The 21,750-nt window shown below is 42.8% G+C and overlaps 1 protein-coding gene across 1 annotated transcript; it reads right to left on the bottom strand.

Annotated features, from left to right (window-relative positions):
• Window positions 1-1,353: 1,353 nt before the first annotated feature.
• On the bottom strand, window positions 1,354-21,518 carry LOC311247481 (ribosomal protein S6 kinase alpha-2-like; the record flags this gene model as incomplete). Its single annotated transcript, XM_084338524.1, is given in 13 exon segments — window positions 1,354-1,448; window positions 2,203-2,305; window positions 3,424-3,488; window positions 4,492-4,580; window positions 11,673-11,743; window positions 12,381-12,523; window positions 12,813-12,850; window positions 14,394-14,500; window positions 15,361-15,375; window positions 15,377-15,441; window positions 15,654-15,734; window positions 20,747-20,828; window positions 21,429-21,518. Coding segments are annotated over 12 exon segments (903 nt in total), but the record flags the coding sequence as incomplete, so codon positions are not given.
• Window positions 21,519-21,750: the final 232 nt, after the last annotated feature.

Genomic DNA, 21,750 nt, shown 5'->3' with positions numbered 1-21,750 from the left:
CCTAACCCTAATAAAAAGAAATGGTTAAAATCCTGAAAATGAATAAATATTCTATATGTATGGTGAGGAGCTGAAGTTAATAATGATATTCATGAAAAATAATTGGAACAATACATGAAAAGGATATGTTTTACTGAGATCGCAGTTTTCGGCAAAGGGCTAACGGTGTGATTCTTTTAAAGGTTGACTCGAGGGTTAAGTGAGACGGAGTAGACAGCACGTGGGTATTGGAGAACAATAGTTTGACTATAGTACAGTAGAAGCCCTTAGAAGTCCAGCTTTTACTGCTACTCTACCACTACTCCACCACTCCACTTTGTGACTTCTATTGTTCTGGATTTCACACCTCCACTGCCTGCCACAGGCTGGAAAGATTTTCATCTTACATTTTTATTCGTCCCAAATGTCCCAGCCTCGTCCAATTTCTTAGCTTTTTTCACTGTTTACTTATCATGCATTGCAACACTAATATATGGTCAGTACCCCAAGTCAGACTGCCCATATACAAATTATCTTGGGGGTCTGAGTAGCCCCCGACCCCTCCCTGGGGAAGCACTTAAGTTAAGTACCCTCACTTTGTTTACTGCAGAAAATTAACTTGAGCACTTAAGTGAAGTACCCTCGCTTTGTTTACTGCAGAAAATTAACACCTAGTGCTAGTTCTAAACTGACATCGAAGTGACATTGGAGTGGCAGAAGGGACCCGATTCTGAAAAGATTCATCTGTAGGTGTGGGAAGGGATGACAAATGGCAGGGGACTTAAAATGTCTAATACAAGGCCAACATTATGGGAAATGCGCTTACCGTCTTCTCCAGAGTCAGGCAAGAAGATAGATACCCATTTCTTGAAGGTGTCTGTTTTTATAAAGGGACCAAGGAATGCCGCCAAGTAGCCTACATTGTCTGTACGTCGGTTGTTAGCTTGGAACTCTTCGTATAGGCATTATGGCTACTTAGCTCAAAATCACGTGTGCGTTCAGTAGAAAACTATTGTTCAGTTCAGTAGAAAACTATTGTTCAGTTCAGTAGAAAACTATTGTTCAGTTCAGTAGAAAACGATCCGGCTGCAAGCTAGCCTAGCTCAGCACAAATGAATGGAAGCGGATACGAACCACTAGCCTAGCTTAGAAATCTGGGAGAGTTGTTTTTGGCCAACAGCTAGGCTAGCTAGTCTGTATATGCTTCTGTGCTATGCTAGGCTAGCTTGTAGCCGGATAACTTTCAACTGAACACAGAGAGGAAATTGTTATCCATCATCTTCTTGTCTGACTCTGGAGAAAACGGTAAGCGCATTTGTCACGATGTTGGCGTGTTCCTTTAAAAGAAAAAGTTTGATTGCTAGTGTAGCTTACATCTTTGAGGCTGATGATGTTGGGATGCTGTCCGTACCGCAGAAGGATCTCCATCTCCTCCGACGGGTCCTTCCTCGCTCTGTCGATGATCTGACACACACACACACGAACACACACACACACACACACACACACACACACACACACACACACACACACACACACACACACGCACACACACACACACACACACACACACACACACGAACACACACACACGAACACACACACAAACACACACGCGCGCACACACACACACACACACACACACACACACACACACACACACACACACACACACACACACACACACACACACACACACACACACACACACACACACACACACACACACACACACACAGTACAATACATATGTAAATAACACAATAACACATACCAGTACACGCACATACACACAGACACACACACACATACACACACACAAACAGATACAAAAACACATCAGTATGTGCATGCTTGAGTTACTAGTGTGTGTGTGTGTTTGTGTGTGTGTCTCTCTCTCTCTGTGTGTGTTTGTGTGTTTTTGAGTGTGTGTGTGTGTGTGTGTGTGTGTGTGTGTGTGTGTGTGTGTGCGTGTGTGTGTAGTCACCAGTAGGTGTTCTCGAGGTATGTGTGTGTGTGTGTGTGTGTGTGTGTGTGGTCACCAGTAGGTGTTCTCGAGGTATGTGTGTGTGTGTGTGTGTGTGTGTGTGTGTGTGTGTGTGTGTGTGTGTGTGTGTGTGTGTGTGTGTGTGTGTGTGTGTGTGTGTGTGTGTGTGTGTGTGTGTGTGTGTGTGTGTGTGTGTGTGTGTGTGTGTGTGTGTGTGTGTGTGTGTGTGTGGTCACCAGTAGGTGTTCTAGAGGTGAACTCGGGGTCGAAGTGGAAGGTGTCTTCAGGTCGCCCAGCGGTGGGTTTAAATGGAGGCTTCACTTCTCTTCTGTACAGCTTCTACACAAACAACAACAACAACAACAACAACAACAACAACAACAACAACAACACAACAACAACAACAACAGTTACTTACCAGGGCTGTATACTCGGAGGAAATAATCTAATGTTTTTTAAAGTAAAATTGAGTAAAATGACAATTGACTGCATTTTGAGGTGAAATGTGAGCTTTAAAGATGTTTTAAATCAATCACGATGTGTGCCAGAAGGCTGGGAATCGTGCAGGGAGTGGTTGCCATGGTAACTAGGGATTTTGTGGCAGAAACCACTGGACGGCGGAAAAGTGGAGAATAAAAAGAAAGGCATTTTTCTATCACAAAACGGTCACAAAATTATGATAAATATGAAAGAAAAACAATGATGTGTAGGACAGACTCTTAGATACAGACAACTCCTCATTTAGAGAGATCCTGAGGGGTCTTGTTGGTCTTAGTTGCCGTTATCAAGATGGTGGCAGAATTAATCGACTTCTCTTTAGACAGTCTAACAGTCCAGAGACAGTAAAGTCTAACAGTCCAGAGACAGTAAAGTCTGACAGTCCAGAGACAGTAAAGTCTAACAGTCCAGAGACAGTAAAGTCTAACAGTCCAGAGACAGTAAAGTCTAACAGTCCAGAGACAGTAAAGTCTAACAGGCCAGAGACAGTAAAGTCTAACAGTCCAGAGACAGTAAAGTCTAACAGTCCAGAGACAATAAAGTCTAACAGTCCAGAGACAGTAAAGTCTAACAGTCCAGAGACAGTAAAGTCTAACAGTCCAGAGACAGTAAAGTCTAACAGTCCAGAGACAGTAAAGTCTAACAGTCCAGAGACAATAAAGTCTAACAGTCCAGAGACAGTAAAGTCTAACAGTCCAGAGACAGTAAAGTCTAACAGTCCAGAGACAGTAAAGTCTAACAGTCCAGAGACAGTAAAGTCTAACAGTCCAGAGACAGTAAAGTCTAACAGGCCAGAGACAGTAAAGTCTAACAGTCCAGAGACAGTAAAGTCTAACAGTCCAGAGACAGTGAAGTCTAACAGGCCAGAGACAGTAAAGTCTAACAGGCCAGAGACAGTAAAGTCTAACAGGCCAGAGACAGTAGATGTTAAGAAATAAAGTAAATAATGTTGTACTGACGTTCCAATCGATGGGAGCGAAGAAACGATGCCTCTGTATCTCCTCTAGTCCATCTGGCCCTGCACCTGTCAATCAAAACCACACAGAGCATGATGACATCATTAATCATATTAATATGTACTGTTGGACTGTGGTAATTCCATGTACGAATAAATAAATGATGATGATGATGATGATGATGATGATGATGATGATGATGATGATGATGATGATGATGATGATTAATATGTAACAATCAAAATCACACATGAGTATCAAATACTGTGCACTGAAAGCATGACAACGTAAATTACACCTGTGAATCATTTACACATAAATCAAATACACAGACCATGACAATGTCATGTAGACCTGGCAGTCATTTATATCCATCAATCCCTCCCTCCTCCCATCCATCCACCCATCCCTCCCTCCTTCTATCCATCCATCAATCCCTCCCTCCTTCCATCCATCCACCCATCCCTCCCTCCTTCTATCCATCCATCAATCCCTCCCTCCTCCCATCTATCCATCCACCCATCCCTCCCTCCTTCTATCCATCCATCCATCCATCTCTTCCTCCTCCCATCCATCCCTCCTCCCTTCCCTCCCTCCTCCCATCCATCCCTACATCCCTCCCTCCTCCCATCCATCCCTACATCCCTCCCTCCTCCCATCCATCCCTCCCTCCTCCCATCCATCCCTCCCTCCTCCCATCCATCCATCCATCCATCCCTCCTCCCATCCATCCCTCCTTCCATCCATCTATCCATCCCTTCTCCCATACATCCATCCATCCCTCCTCCCATCCATCCATACATCCATCCATCCTCCCATACATCCATCCATCCCTCCTCCCATCCATCCATCCCTACCTCCTCCCATTCTTCCATCCATCTGTCCCTCATTCCATCCATCTGTCCCTCATTCCACCCATCCATCCCTCCTCATTCCATCCATCCATCCATCCCTCCTCCCATCCATCCCTCCATCCCTCCTCCCTCCTTCTATCCATCCATCCCTACCTCCTCCCATTCTTTTATCCATCCATCCCTCCCTCCATCCATCCATCCATCCATCCATCCATACCTAGTCTGTTAGCAGGGTTCCTCTTGAACAGATCTCGTAACAAACTCTGGACTTCTGGGCTGAGGAACTGTGGCATACCGAGCTTTGCCCTGGAAACACAGGAGAGGAAGGAGAGCGAGAGAGAGAGAGAGAGAGAGAGAGAGAGAGAGAGAGAGAGAGAGAGAGAGAGAGAGAGAGAGAGAGAGAGAGTGAGAGAGAAAGAGAGAGAGAGAGAGAGAGAGAGAGAGAGAGAGAGAGAGAGAGAGAGAGAGAGAGAGAGAGAGAGAGAGAGAGTCCTGAGGCAAAAAAATATAATATTTATTTTGTAGTAACTTTTAGCTGTTGGTCTATTTTTGCATCAGATTGATTTTGGTGATACTATTTACAGGTTTGCCCCCCTGTCCAAGCTTGATCCCCCTGTATCATGCAGGTGTATACTGAGGTGCATCACTAACTCTAGCGTCAGAACCCTGTATCATTCAGCCCTGAGGTACATCACTAACTCTAGCGTCAGAACCCTGTATCATTCAGCCCTGAGGTACATCACTAACTCTAGCGTCAGAACCCTGTATCATTCAGCCCTGAGGTACATCACTAACTCTAGCGTCAGAACCATGTATCATTCAGCCCTGAGGTACATCACTAACTCTAGCGTCAGAACCCTGTATCATTCAGCCCTGAGGTACATCACTAACTCTAGCGTCAGAACCCTGTATCATTCAGCCCTGAGGTACATCACTAACTCTAGCGTCAGAACCCTGTATCATTCAGCCCTCAGGTGCATCACTAACTCTAGTGTCAGAACCCTGTATCATTCAGCCCTGAGGTACATCACTAACTCTAGCGTCAGAACCCTGTATCATTCAGCCCTGAGGTACATCACTAACTCTAGCGTCAGAACCCTGTATCATTCAGCCCTGAGGTACATCACTAACTCTAGCGTCAGAACCCTGTATCATTCAGCCCTGAGGTACATCACTAACTCTAGCGTCAGAACCCTGTATCATTCAGCCCTCAGGTGCATCACTAACTCTAGCGTCAGAACCCTGTATCATTCAGCCCTGAGGTACATCACTAACTCTAGCGTCAGAACCATGTATCATTCAGCCCTGAGGTACATCACTAACTCTAGCGTCAGAACCCTGTATCATTCAGCCCTGAGGTACATCACTAACTCTAGCGTCAGAACCCTGTATCATTCAGCCCTGAGGTACATCACTAACTCTAGCGTCAGAACCCTGTATCATTCAGCCCTCAGGTGCATCACTAACTCTAGTGTCAGAACCCTGTATCATTCAGCCCTGAGGTACATCACTAACTCTAGCGTCAGAACCCTGTATCATTCAGCCCTGAGGTACATCACTAACTCTAGCGTCAGAACCCTGTATCATTCAGCCCTGAGGTACATCACTAACTCTAGCGTCAGAACCCTGTATCATTCAGCCCTGAGGTACATCACTAACTCTAGCGTCAGAACCCTGTATCATTCAGCCCTCAGGTGCATCACTAACTCTAGCGTCAGAACCCTGTATCATTCAGCCCTGAGGTACATCACTAACTCTAGCGTCAGAACCCTGTATCATTCAGCCCTCAGGTGCATCACTAACTCTAGCATCAGAACCCTGTATCATTCAGCCCTCAGGTGCATCACTAACTCTAGCGTCAGAACCCTGTATCATTCAGCCCTGAGGTACATCACTAACTCTAGCGTCAGAACCCTGTATCATTCAGCCCTGAGGTACATCACTAACTCTAGCGTCAGAACCCTGTATCATTCAGCCCTGAGGTACATCACTAACTCTAGCGTCAGAACCCTGTATCATTCAGCCCTGAGGTACATCACTAACTCTAGCGTCAGAACCCTGTATCATTCAGCCCTGAGGTACATCACTAACTCTAGCGTCAGAACCCTGTATCATTCAGCCCTGAGGTACATCACTAACTCTAGCGTCAGAACCCTGTATCATTCAGCCCTCAGGTGCATCACTAACTCTAGTGTCAGAACCCTGTATCATTCAGCCCTGAGGTACATCACTAACTCTAGCGTCAGAACCCTGTATCATTCAGCCCTGAGGTACATCACTAACTCTAGCGTCAGAACCCTGTATCATTCAGCCCTGAGGTACATCACTAACTCTAGCGTCAGAACCCTGTATCATTCAGCCCTGAGGTACATCACTAACTCTAGCGTCAGAACCCTGTATCATTCAGCCCTCAGGTGCATCACTAACTCTAGCGTCAGAACCCTGTATCATTCAGCCCTGAGGTACATCACTAACTCTAGCGTCAGAACCCTGTATCATTCAGCCCTCAGGTGCATCACTAACTCTAGCATCAGAACCCTGTATCATTCAGCCCTCAGGTGCATCACTAACTCTAGCGTCAGAACCCTGTATCATTCAGCCCTGAGGTACATCACTAACTAGCGTCAGAACCCTGTATCATTCAGCCCTGAGGCACATCACTAACTCTAACGTCAAAACCCTGTATCATTCAGCACTGAGCTACATCACTAACTCTAGCGTCAGAACCCTGTATCATTCAGCCCTGAGGTACATCACTACCTCTAGCGTCAGAACCCTGTATCATTCAGCCCTCAGGTACATCACTACCTCTAGCGTCAGAACCCTGTATCATTCAGCCCTGAGGTACATCACTAACTCTAGCGTCAGAACCCTGTATCATTCAGCCCTCAGGTACATCACTACCTCTAGCTTCAGGACCCTTCATTGCACTTTGTACATAATTTACAAGACAATCTTAGTCAGATTTCCAAAAGGAAATGCACATGAGCCTAACGTTTTTATTTGTGCAAAGATGCCATAACCTTAGATCAAACAAATGGCTTCAGTTTAAAGTGCCGTCTGTGCTGGGATGAGCTGCAGAACGAGTTCAAACTCCTCATCCAGGCTCAAACTCCTCATCCAAGCTCAAACTCCTCATCCAAGCTCAAACTCCTCATCCAAGCTCAAACTCCTCGCTCAAACTCCTCATCCAAGCTCAAACTCCTCATCCAAGCTCAAACTCCTCATCCAGGCTCAAAGCTCAAACTCCTCATCCAAGCTCAAACTCCTCATCCAAGCCCCAAGCTCAAACTCCTTATCCAAGTTAAAACTCCTCATCCAAGCTCAAACTCCTCATCCAAGAGCAAACTCCTCATCCAAGAGCAAACTCCTCATCCAAGCTCAAACTCCTCATCCAAGCTCAAAGCTCAAACTCCTCATCCAAGCTCAAACTCCTCATCCAAGCCCCAAGCTCAAACTCCTTATCCAAGTTAAAACTCCTCATCCAAGCTCAAACTCCTCATCCAAGAGCAAACTCCTCATCCAAGAGCAAACTCCTCATCCAAGCTCAAACTCCTCATCAAAGCTCAAACTCCTCATCCAGGCTCAAACTCCTCATCCAAGCTCAAAGCTCAAACTCCTCATCAAAGCTCAAACTCCTCATCCAAGCTCAAAGCTCAAACTCCTCATCAAAGCTCAAACTCCTCATCCAGGCTCAAACTCCTCATCCAAGCTCAAACTCCTCATCCAAGCTCAAACTCCTCATCCAGGCTCAAACTCCTCATCCAAGCTCAAACTCCTCATCCAAGCTCAAACTCCTCGCTCAAACCCCTCATCCAAGCTCAAACTTCTCATCCAAGCTCAAACTCCTCATCCAAGCTCAAAGCTCAAACTCCTCATCCAAGCTCAAACTCCTCATCCAAGCCCCAAGCTCAAACTCCTTATCCAAGTTAAAACTCCTCATCCAAGCTCAAACTCCTCATCCAGGCTCAAAGCTCAAACTCCTCATCCAAGCTCAAACTCCTCATCCAAGCCCCAAGCTCAAACTCCTTATCCAAGTTAAAACTCCTCATCCAAGCTCAAACTCCTCATCCAAGAGCAAACTCCTCATCCAAGAGCAAACTCCTCATCCAAGCTCAAACTCCTCATCCAAGCTCAAAGCTCAAACTCCTCATCCAAGCTCAAACTCCTCATCCAAGCCCCAAGCTCAAACTCCTTATCCAAGTTAAAACTCCTCATCCAAGCTCAAACTCCTCATCCAAGAGCAAACTCCTCATCCAAGAGCAAACTCCTCATCCAAGCTCAAACTCCTCATCAAAGCTCAAACTCCTCATCCAGGCTCAAACTCCTCATCCAAACTCAAAGCTCAAACTCCTCATCAAAGCTCAAACTCCTCATCCAGGCTCAAACTCCTCATCCAAGCTCAAACTCCTCATCCAAGCTCAAACTCCTCATCCAGGCTCAAACTCCTCATCCAAGCTCAAACTCATCATCCAAGCTCAAACTCCTCATCCAAGCTCAAAGCTCAAACTCCTCATCCAAGCTCAAACTACTCATCCAAGCCCCAAGCTCAAACTCCTTATCCAAGTTAAAACTCCTCATCCAAGCTCAAACTCCTCATCCAAGAGCAAACTCCTCATCCAAGAGCAAACTCCTCATCCAAGCTCAAACTCCTCATCAAAGCTCAAACTCCTCATCCAGGCTCAAACTCCTCATCCAAGCTCAAAGCTCAAACTCCTCATCAAAGCTCAAACTCCTCATCCAAGCTCAAAGCTCAAACTCCTCATCAAAGCTCAAACTCCTCATCCAGGCTCAAACTCCTCGTCCAAGCTCAAACTCCTCATCCAAGCTCAAACTCCTCATCCAGGCTCAAACTCCTCATCCAAGCTCAAACTCCTCATCCAAGCTCAAACTCCTCATCCAAGCTCAAACTCCTCGCTCAAACCCCTCATCCAAGCTCAAACTCCTCATCCAAGCTCAAACTCCTCATCCAAGCTCAAAGCTCAAACTCCTCATCCAAGCTCAAACTCCTCATCCAAGCCCCAAGCTCAAACTCCTTATCCAAGTTAAAACTCCTCATCCAAGCTCAAACTCCTCATCCAGGCTCAAAGCTCAAACTCCTCATCCAAGCTCAAACTCCTCATCCAAGCCCCAAGCTCAAACTCCTTATCCAAGTTAAAACTCCTCATCCAAGCTCAAACTCCTCATCCAAGAGCAAACTCCTCATCCAAGAGCAAACTCCTCATCCAAGAGCAAACTCCTCATCCAAGCTCAAACTCCTCATCCAAGCTCAAAGCTCAAACTCCTCATCCAAGCTCAAACTCCTCATCCAAGCCCCAAGCTCAAACTCCTTATCCAAGTTAAAACTCCTCATCCAAGCTCAAACTCCTCGTCCAAGAGCAAACTCCTCATCCAAGAGCAAACTCCTCATCCAAGCTCAAACTCCTCATCAAAGCTCAAACTCCTCATCCAGGCTCAAACTCCTCATCCAAGCTCAAAGCTCAAACTCCTCATCAAAGCTCAAACTCCTCATCCAGGCTCAAACTCCTCATCCAAGCTCAAACTCCTCATCCAAGCTCAAACTCCTCATCCAGGCTCAAACTCCTCATCCAAGCTCAAACTCCTCATCCAAGCTCAAACTCCTCATCCAAGCTCAAACTCCTCGCTCAAACCCCTCATCCAAGCTCAAACTCCTCATCCAAGCTCAAACTCCTCATCCAAGCTCAAAGCTCAAACTCCTCATCCAAGCTCAAACTCCTCATCCAAGCCCCAAGCTCAAACTCCTCATCCAAGCTCAAACTCCTCATCCAAGCTCAAACTCCTCATCCAGGCTCAAACTCCTCATCCAGGCTCAAACTCCTCATCCAAGCTCAAAGCTCAAACTCCTCATCCAGGCTCAAACTCCTCATCCAAGCTCAAAGCTCAAACTCCTCATCCAAGCTCAAACTCCTCATCCAAGATCAAACTCCTCATCCAAGCTCAAACTCCTCATCCAAGCTCAAACTCCTCATCCAAGCTCAAACTCCTCATACAGGCTCAAACTCCTCATCCAAGCTCAAACTCCTCATCCAAGCTCAAACTCCTCATCCAAGAGCAAACTCCTCATCCAGGCTCAAACTCCTCATCCAAGCTCAAAGCTCAAACTCCTCATCCAAGCTCAAAGCTCAAACTCCTCATCCAAGCTCAAAGCTCAAACTCCTCATCCAAGCTCAAAGCTCAGACTCCTCATCCAAGCTCAAACTCCTCATCCAAGCTCAAACTCCTCATCCAAGCTCAAACTCCTCATCCAAGCTCAAACTCCTCATCCAAGCTCAAACTCCTCATTCAAGCTCAAACTCCTCATCCAAGCTCAAACTCTTCATGATGGTTTTAAACTGAGAATAATGGTGGTTCTGACTGTGAGCTTCAGCTGCTGACTACTGCTGCCTTGTATTATGCACTACATTATGTAATCATGTATTGTATTGTATTATTATTAGTATACTATGTATATCGTGTATACCTGGTGTCTTTACCTTTGTGATTGTGTTCTGATTAGGGCTGGGCAATTTTTTTATTATTATTATTATTATTATTATTATTATTATTATTATTATTATTATTATTATTATTATTATTATTATTATTATTATTATTATTATTATTATTATTATTATTATTATTATTATTATTATTATTATTATTATTATTATTATTATTATTATTATTATTATTTTTTTTTACTTTTTACTTTACTTTTTAAATGATATTATTGAAAAAAATAAGAATCGTGATCTCAATTCTTAGAGAGAAAAATCGTGATTCACATTTTAGCAAGAATCGCCCAGCCCTAGTTCTGATGCTGCTATTTGACCCTATTCTGGCTTGGTCTCATTTGTAAAAGAGGTTTTAATCTCAATGTGACTTCCTAGTTAAATAAAGGTCAAATAAAAAATACCTGTGCGGGTAACATTTGTTTGAATTGTTTTAGAGCAACGGTTGAAATGGTTTTACTTCAGATTGAGAGCTAAGTAGATATTATTAGAGTTCTATAGATATGACTAAATAGTAGGGATGCTCAATATTGGCTTTTTTACCGATACCGATATACCGATATTGTCCAACTCTTAATTTCCAATACCGATATCAACCGATATCAACCGATACCGATATATGCAACAAACTGAATAATTTCAGGTAATTAACATTACATATGTCTTGTCGTGGAATTAACATAACATTATGCATACTTTTGACAATAAATAAAATCAGAATTTGTTCTTACTTGCTTGCCTGGGTAAATAAAGGTTATAGAAATGTAAAAGAAAATTAAATAAAAAAATTTTGAAAACCGATACCGATATTTTCCGATATCACATTTTAATGCCAATATCGGCCGATAATATCGGACATCCCTACTAAATAGATATGATTTCTTACTTTAGAATCAGAGCCATGGTTTCCTTGCGGTCTTTCCCCTGGAAGGGTAACGATCCAGTCAACATCTCAAACTGAAAGAAAACCCAACAACAATGATGTCAACCACTAACAAGGACAACTACCATTCAAGTTAGAATACACTGTGTACTGAAGTTACATCTTAACGTAATAACTGAACGTGTTGTACGATAACTTAATCGTACAACACATAGGAATACCTTATTACATTTATATTTAGTCATTTAGCTGACGCTTTTATCCAAAGCGACTTACAAGTTCTGTACAACAAGTCAGCAGGAAGTAGTCATCACATTGAAACAGAAAAATTACATTTACATTTTACATTAGTCATCCAGCTGACGCTTTTATCCAGTCAGTACAACTCTTTCAGCTGAGTAACAATGTTCATCAAACAGTGTTGAAACTTGGGTGCTGCAGTGTTGAGTAGAATAGGAGTAGAGAGACATAGTAGTATAGTAGGTAGTATTACAAGGTAGATGAATTAATGGAAGAGTGCATGATAGTAGAAGACCGTAAGAAGGTTATAACATACTGAGTTACATCTTAAGAGTACAACGCATGATTTGATACATTGGATCTGCATGTAACTGACTTATGTTTGTACTGTGTTGTCTAGAAAACTGTTTATATTGGCTACTATTTGTTGTGAATATGTGAAACGGGTGACATTCTCCTCCAAGTTCCTACCATCAGTACCCCAAATGACCACCAGTCGGCGCTCTGAGCGTGTCCTCTCCTGTTCACCACCTCCGGAGCCATATACTCTATGGTTCCACAGAAAGAATAGGCTCTCTTGTCATTCTCTATCGCTTCTTTACTCAGGCCAAAGTCTGACACAGAGAGATACAGAGAAAAGGGAGCGAGAGACAAATCAAGAGAGAGAGAGAGAGAGAGAGAGAGAGAGAGAGAGAGAGAGAGAGAGAGAGAGAGAGAGAGAGAGAGAGAGAGATGAGAGAGAGAGAGAGAGAGAGAAGAGAGAGAGAGAGATGGAGAGAGAGAGAAGTAGCCCAATATAAATGAGAGAGGTTTCCACTAGTTACATTTGCTTTGTGTATTTGTGTGTCATGTTCGGCTACTGACGAATCATTACATTGTTTCATGTTAGTTACTGGTACTAACCAGTGATCTTGATGTGCCCCTCTTCATCCAGAAGAATGCTATGGGGAGGGGGGGGAGAAATTATATCAACATCATCCACAAAGTGATACTAATAACAATGTATATGATTAGGGGTGTAACGATTCGACCTCACAACGATTCGATTCGATTACGATTCTTCAGGCAACGATTCAATGCATCATGAAATCTCTTAATTTGACCACGATTTGATTCATTTTCTATCAGTTAATTTCCCAAAAAAAATGCTGAATACACAAATGTGGCTGGGGGAACTGATTCACTCAGCATGAATGGACTATAGGTCAATAGAAACAATACACAATTTTTTATAAATTTTTTTATTCTAATCGATTTCTAACATTTTCAATCGATGTAGTTGAATCGTCACATTAGGATCGATGCATTTCGATGCATCGTTACATACCTAATATGAATAGGTGCATTTACATGTATAACCGGTGGTCACAAGCTATACAGGCAGGCACTTCACTCTCTGCACCTGTCCTCTGACCAGCCCCGACACGCCAACGCCAACCCACCGCTCACCAGCACCATGTGACCGCAAAGAGGTAATACCGCGGTCTTCACCGTGTCACCGGCCGCCTGAGAAGATCCAATTCAGGCGATGGAGTGGGGGTATTTAACTTATTGTATATAACTTGGTTCACACCGGGCGGCTTCAACCTTGTTACACATGTTGCACATTAGCCTCTTAAGCCCGGAGCCCTATTTTCTGAAAATCCGCCTAAAAATACATACCTATGTAAATGGAAGATTGCTCCACTTCTACAAGGTCCATTTGCATGTTCTTGGTATCTAGGGACATCTGTGGATCTCAGGGAATGTATTCCCAGTGTCCGAAATATTGTGTCTGTTACTAGGCTTGAGTAGATTGTAATGAACCAAAGGAGAATATTATAAATATATATTTTTTTTAGATTTCTTTTTAGCATTTTTACAGCTTTTTCAGGTCAGACATGACTGACAGAGAGCTGGGTTGAGCTGGGTAGTGTAATTTTTCGAAATTCCAACGGCATTTGAAAGCCCTGGGTCTCCTCTCCTCATATGACTACAAACAAAATGGCGGCCCGGATTTGTTAGCGTCTATATTCGCCTGTTTCCAAATAAATTTCCAAAACTAACATTTCACTAATAATAACACTTTAACCTGGTCCTATTGGTAAACAAACATGCTGCAAATATGCACTATGACTGCTGTTTTGACATGGTTAGGGTCTTTACTCTAGGCTACATTTGAAAAAAGTGTGTGTGTGTGTGTGTGTGTGTGTGTGTGTGTGTGTGTGTGTGTGTGTGTGTGTGTGTGTGTGTGTGTGTGTGTGTGTGTGTGTGTGTGTGTGTGTGTGTGTGTGTGTGTGTGTGTGTGTGTGTGTGTGTGTGTGTGTGTGTGTGTGTGTGTGTGTGTGTGTGTGTGTGTGTGCTGTGCGTGCGTGCGATTCGCGAGCGAGAGAGAGAGAGAGAGAGAGAGAGAGAGAGCGGGCGGGAGAGAGAGAGAGAGAGAGAGAGAGAGAGAGAGAGAGAGAGAGAGAGAGAGAGAGAGAGAGAGAGAGACTGTGTTTTTACTTTTCAGGTTTGAGGTCCCTGTAGATTATTCCCAGGCTGTGTAGATGGTCCAAGGCCAGCGCTAACTCAGCCAGGTAAAACTTAACATCTTCCTCTGTGAACATCACCTGGAATCAACATTACATCCACATTATTTGATTGATTTATCGATTGATTGATCGATCGATTTTATATATATATATAGAAGAATCCCATGTACATCTTACATCTTCCTGAAACAAAACATGTCCATCATCAAGAGATACATGCTGACTAAACAGATTCATTCTCGAATCATTATAGTATGGGCAGTAAAACTAAATAAATGTTCAAGTTGATTATATATAACCACCTAATTTGTCATAATTCTGGTGACAATGGTACAAAGACCTTTTAACAATTTACACTTAGTACATTTACGCAGGGGTGTAAAGTACTTGAGTAATTGTACTTCGTTACAATACTTAAGTACTGTTTTTGGGGATTTGTAATTTACTCAAGTATTATTAGGTTTGTATACTTGTACTTTTACTCAATTACATTTTAGATAAAAAAATACAAAGTACAAAGTACAAATCTTGTAAGTCCAACCATTTTAATTAGTATTATTTGTTTCTCTGGCCGAACTAACGTTAACGTTATTAATCCTGCGGCCGCGCTTTATTTAAAAACAGCCAATCAAATCCCCATCAATGGCAAATTAACCCGCCCATACCCATGCTGATTGGTCCTTGTGCAAGACTAGAAAGCGTGGATCTTTGATTAAACACCTGCTATCAGAAGAATAGACAGTCAGAAAAAAAGTATTTACTTTTACTTTGTAGTACTTAAGTAGATTTAAAAGTAGACTTTTTTAAAAACTTTTACTCAAGTGTGTTTTTAGCCTGATACTCTGACTTTTACTTGAGTACGATTTTGAGATGGTACCCATACTTTCACTTAAGTATAATTTCTGGGTAGTTTTTACACCCCTGGGTAACAGGCATACCTCTTTGGACAGACGAGGTGAACAGATCTCCGCCTCTCAGGAAGTCCAGGATCAGATACAGCTTCCCCTCTGTCTGGAAGGCTGTACACACACACACACACACACACACACACACACACGCACACGCACACACACGCGAAATAACAAGCTAGAGATCCTGATCTTCTAAAAAAAAGGCCTACATTTCTAAAGCTCCTAAATGAGGTTTTGTAACAAAGGATAGGATTTATCACAGGCATTATGTTTCCAGTGAGATTGATAGTATAGCATTATAGCTGGTGAGACAGACTTACCATAGTGTAGTTTGACTATGAATGGGTGATTGACTTCAGCCAGAATATCTCTCTCCATCTTCGACCGCACTCTGTCTCGAACTAAGAGAAGAGAGGAGGGGAGATGAGAGGAGGGGAGATGAGAGGAGAGGAGAGGAGGGGAGAGTAGAGGAAAGGAGAGGAGAGGGACATAGATAAGTAGAGGAGAGGAGTGGATGGGAGTAGAGGAGAGGAGAGGAGAGGAGAGGAGAGGAGAGGAGAGGAGAGGAGAGGAGAGGAGAGGAGAGGAGAGGAGAGGAGAGGAGAGGAGAGGAGAGGAGAGGAGAGGAGAGGAGAGGGGATAGGATAGGAGATGGGAGGAAGAGGAGGGGTGGAGAGCAGAGGAGATGAGAGGAAGGGAAATGAGAGGAGGGGAGAGCAGAGGAGAGGAGGGGAGAGCAGATGAGATGAAAGGAAGGGAGAGGAGAGGAGAGCAGAGGAGATGAAAGGAAGGGAGAGGAGAGGAGAGGAAGGGAGAGGAGAGGAGATGAGAGGAAGGGAGAGGAGAGGAAGGGAGAGGAGAGGAGATGAAGGGAGAGGAGAGGAGAGGAAGGGAGAGGAGAGGAGAGGAGAGGAAGGGAGAGGAGAGGAGAGGAGGAGAGGAGAGGAGTGGAGATGAGAGGAGAGGAGAGGAGAGGAGAGGAGAGGAGAGGAGAGGAGAGGAGAGGAGAGGAGAGGAGAGGAGAGGAGAGGAGAGGAGAGGAGAGGAGAGGAGAGGAGAGGAGAGGAGAAAGGAAGGGAAGGGAGATGAGAGGAGATGAGAGGAATGGAGAGGGGGGAGAGGAGAGGAAGGGAGAGGAGAGGAGAGGAGAGGAAGGGAGAGGAGAGAAGAGGAGAGGAAGGGAGAGGAGATGAAGGGAGAGGAGAGGAAGGGAGAGGATAGGAGAGGAGAGGAGAGGAGAGGAAGGGAGAGGAGAGGAGAGGAGAGGAGAGGAGAGGAGAGGAGAGGAGAGGAGAGGAGAGGAGAGGAGAGGAGAGGAGAGGAGAGGAGGAGAGGTTACTGACATTATAAAAGATAATGAGTGAAGTGACCTAGAAAGAGAGCAGCCCAGTATCTCTTTTAAAAGCTGAATATATGTAGTTACAGTAGTTCCCTGTAAAATGACATCTCTGATCATCACAATAAACATTTATAATTAACATTTGGTCTCAATTTGAGGACATCCTTCTGCATGACCGTATGCATTTGCAGAATGATGAAGACATTTAATTGATTAAATTAACTAATTGTCCCAACTTTCCACTCATCATGTAATAAGATTTTCATTTCTTGACATTTGCAAAGACCTTCTTTTGTCGAGGACAACTCTAGCTAATAACACATGTTATTATATTTTATAACCTAAAAAGTGTGCTGTCCCAAAATACACGCAAGAGTAACTTTATGCTTTAGGTTTAGGCTTTTAGCAGACACTCTCATCCAGAGTGACTTAGAATGAGTGGAAGAGCAGGAAAAGGTCAATGTGTGTGTGTGTCACCAACAGTGGTGGAAGTAACTAAGTATTTGTACTCAAGTATTGTACTTAAGTACATTTTCTTTATATACTTTATGAGTATTTTCATTTTAGGGACTTTATACTTTTACTTTATACTTTTACTCCACTACATTTCAAGGAAAATATAGTACTTTTTACTCCACTAGATTGAAGAAAATGATTTTGCATAGAAAACATAATATATACAAAATAAAAGATTTATGAAGATTATACTTTCACATTTGAAGCCTGTCAACTTCAAGAGGGACATTATCAGAGCAGCATAACTGGACCACTTACAGTACCACTTTAATATTACCTTTAATCAGAGAAGCATAACTGGACCACGTACAGTACCACTTTAATATTACCTTTAATCAGAGCAGCATAACTGGACCACTTACAGTACCACTTTAATATTACCTTTAATCAGAGCAGCATAACTGGACCACGTACAGTACCACTTTAATATTACCTTTAATCAGAGCAGCATAACTGGACCACTTACAGTACCACTTTAATATTACCTTTAATCAGAGCAGCATAACTGGACCACATACCACTTTAACATGACCTTTAATCAGAGCAGCATAACTGGACCACATACCACTTTAACATAACCTTTAATCAGAAGCAGCATAACTGGACCACATACCACTTTAACATAACCTTTAATCAGAAGCAGCATAACTGGACCACATACCACTTTAACATAACCTTTAATCAGAAGCAGCATAACTGGACCACATACCACTTTAACATGCCCTTTACTCAGAAGCAGCATAACCAGACCACATACCACTTTAACATAACCTTTAATCAGAAGCAGCATAACTGGACCACATACCACTTTAACATAACCTTTAATCAGAGCAGCATAACTGGACCAATAGCAAATACTTTTACTTAAGTAGAATTTTAATGGAGGACTTTTACTTTTACCATTTATCTGAGTAAGTACAAGTGGGGGAGGAGACACTTCATGTGTCACCTGTAACATGCACGTGTCATAAAAGGAAACACTACACTGTGGGCTAGATCCACAAAGAATGGATTGCACGGTGCTAAGTGCACCCTTACTTACAATTCATTATAAATTGAAAATGGGGGACCCTAATGTAAACAAGACGAAAGTCTTTCTCTGGTCTGTATTGTACCCATTCTGCAATCTGTTAATCCAATTTTCATGCAATCAATCACCTGATTGATTGAATGAAATTGTGTTAACAGATTGCAGAATGGGTACAATACAGTACGGCTCAATACACACAATTGTTAAGGGGATGCAGACCAGAGAAAGACTTTCGTCTTGTTTACATCAGGGTCCCCCATTTTCAATTCATAATGAATTGTAAGTAAGGGTGCACTTAGCACCGTGCAATCCATTCTTTGTGGATTGGCCCCGCCCCAGAGCAGGTGGAGGAGTCTGTTACACAAGCAGGATTATGAGGCCTATACGTTGGATCAAAATGTTACAACACAACATCCTTGTTGGACACAATCTCATATCTGTCCTCAGCTCCTTTATCTCAATCAGACATACGCCTAGTCCGTGCCAACCCCGCTGGACTGTAGGGCTTCCAAGCCACTCAAATGTGCGGGTCACTGAAATACACAGACAGGCCAGTGGATTTAAAAGCTCCTACCAAAATATACACATTACAGACTGTTACATCCCCCCCACCCCCAATTACATGTCCTGCAACCTGTCTGGAATGTAGGTTGTTTGGGCCACTGTTTGCCAGCTGTGGTCGTAACATAAAATCACTATTGGTGCGATTAGTATTATTTTCAGTGTTATGAATGTAATTATTATTATTATGATTATTATTATTCGTAGTATTGTTGTTGTTGCTATTGTTATTATAATTCGAATTATTATTATTATTATTATTATTATTATTATTATTATTATTATTATTATTATTATTATTATTATTATTATTATTATTATTATTATTATTGTTGTTGTTGCTATTGTTATTAACACTTTCAGCGGCAATCACGTAATATTACGAGTTTGCTCGCCAACCGCTGAGCGGCAAACACGTAATATTACGCTGTTAGATAGTTTTTTCTTTTTTTAGATTTTAATATCCTATACACTCTCACGGACCTCTGTGTTATCATTGGAACTCATTCTGATACCCCGAGAGTGCAATGCCGGCCGAATCCTCTAGGTGGCAGTATCGCCTACCGTTTGAAACCTTATTTCACACTGTGTGTTACATTTTATATGGTCCGGGCGGAGAATTCGGACCCAGGCAAGTAAAACGCTTCAGCCGAGCACCTTGGAACGCATCCAGCACACTTGATGCATATTTTTGTGCCATTTCATGTCAAGGACCCGATGGACATCAATACTGGAAATCGCGATCAGACAATTGGAATATTCATTTTGGAATAACTCCTAGCAAAGGTAAGGACTATATGACATCAATCCTACTTTGATCCAACAATGATTTCACATCGATCGCAACGATCAACGTATGTAGTATTCAAACGTATGCCGTTGCTGACGATCAGAGCATCACAAAACGACGCCCCCCCCCCTTTGATGCCTTCATGATGAAACAATACCTATTATATACCTTTGATTTGGAATAATATCGTGTCCAGGCGAGCAACTCAAACGACTTTCGAAAAATGCACATAGCGCTCCATGACTCAGCTTCCAGGAATTAGCCCGGATCACTCTGAAACTATACAATATTCACCACGGGATAACACGTGAACGTATACATGAAAAAAACTAGAGATAGTGACTGTCAAATGTCTCCATAGCTATAATATAGAATATAGATATAGCTCTGCAAACATCGTAATGCACAGTGAAAATGCCTATCTTTTAGCGTGGCCCATTGACTACAGGGATGAGTTAATGGTACACCAGCTTAAAATGCTACTGGTTTTTAAAGTACTGAAAGAAACGGTCCCCAAGTACCTAGTAAATTATTTTAATAAAGTAGGAGATGTCCACAAACACGCCACAAGAGGAAGCCCCACGGACCTGGTCCCGCCGAGAGTCAGGACATGCATGGGGAAAGATGCATTTTTTTTACTCGGCTACGGTAATGTGGAATGCCCTGCCAACATTCATAAAACTCCTGAACTCTCCTCTCGGATTTAAATCCGCCCTAAAAACATGGCTCAGCAGCAACGCAAATTGGTCTTAATATGGTTTTTATCTCTTTTATCATAACTTGGTTTTTATATCTTTTTATCATGAGTTGCTTTTAAGGGTTTGCGGATTTAAAATGTTCTTTTAACATTAGTTGACAGTATGAGTTTTCAGGTTAGGTGTTATTGTACTTACTTTTAGGATGTGTCCTGTCTAGTGTACATGTCTATTCGTGTTTTTGTGCCTTTTTATGTTCCATGTTTGGACCACAATGGAAACAAGCCATGGCTTTATTGTGTTTTATCCATTTTTGACCATCGTGATGACAGTTATTGTTTTTTTTTCTCAAATGTTTGTCCTACGATAGTGTCAAAATAAAGTATTCAATCAATTAATATTATTATTATCATCATCATCATAATAATAATAAATCACCATACCATTATCATGTGGTTACCATAGAAACATGGTTTAGTTACCTTTTAGTGTAGCTTTTTTCAGCACCTTCATGGCATAGAGCTGCCCTCTGTCAACGCCTCTGATCTTCCTCACCAGAAAGACCTGGGAAGCATCATCATCATCATCATCATCATCATCATCATCATCATCATCATCATCATCATCATCATCAGAGCAGTCCTCTGTCTAAAATGTGTTTCATATTTCTTGTCTGTGCAGTCTATATTGCGTAATTGCAGCCCTTGCGGGGGTGGTCAGTTCAGTAGAAAGCTATCCGGCTGCAAGCAAGATGAGTTTAGCACAAATTAATGGAAGCGGATAAGGATAAAATAAAAAAAAAACACTCCGGCAGAGGTGTTTTTGGCCAACGCCTACACTGTGTGTAAATGCCATAAAAATACAGTAAATTACCTTTTATCAAAATATTAACCATTAAATAAAGGTAAATGTATTTGATTTTACTGTAATTTGACAGTAACTATTTGGCAACCATTGATGCCAGACATTTATCGTTTCTTGCAGCTTTTTTTCTTACAGTGTAGGCTAGCCGTATCCACTTCCATTCATTTGTGCTAAGCCAGGCTAGCTTGCAGCCGGATAGCTTTCTACTGAACGCACAGAGAGGAAACTGGTATCTATCTTCTTGTCTGACTCTGGAGAAGACGGTAAGCTCATTTCCCATAATGTTGGTGTGTTGCTGATGTTGCTGAGGGTACCTTGCCATAACTGGGAGGGGTCTGCTTTATCACAGCCTTCCTTCACGTGATGACTGATGTCAATCTCCTTCAATATACTGTCCTCCTACAGAGATAACAGACAGAGAGAGGAGCGAGAGAGAGGGGGGAGAAGAGGGGCAGAGGTAGAGAGAGAGAGAGGGGGAGAGAGGGGGGGAAGAGGGGGCAGAGGTAGAGAGAGAGAGAGAGAGAGAGAGAGAGAGAGGAGAGAGAGAGAGAGAGAGAGAGAGAGAGAGAGAGAGAGAGAGAGAGAGGAGGGGGGGGGGGCGGAGGTAGAGAGATATAGGGGC

The sequence above is a fragment of the Notolepis coatsorum genome, assembly GCF_963971535.1.
Source record: "Notolepis coatsorum genome assembly, contig: SCAFFOLD_2690, whole genome shotgun sequence".
Lineage (NCBI taxonomy): Eukaryota > Metazoa > Chordata > Actinopteri > Aulopiformes > Paralepididae > Notolepis > Notolepis coatsorum.
Note: the sequence above shows the minus strand (reverse complement) of the source record. Positions and strands in the feature narration are given on the sequence as shown.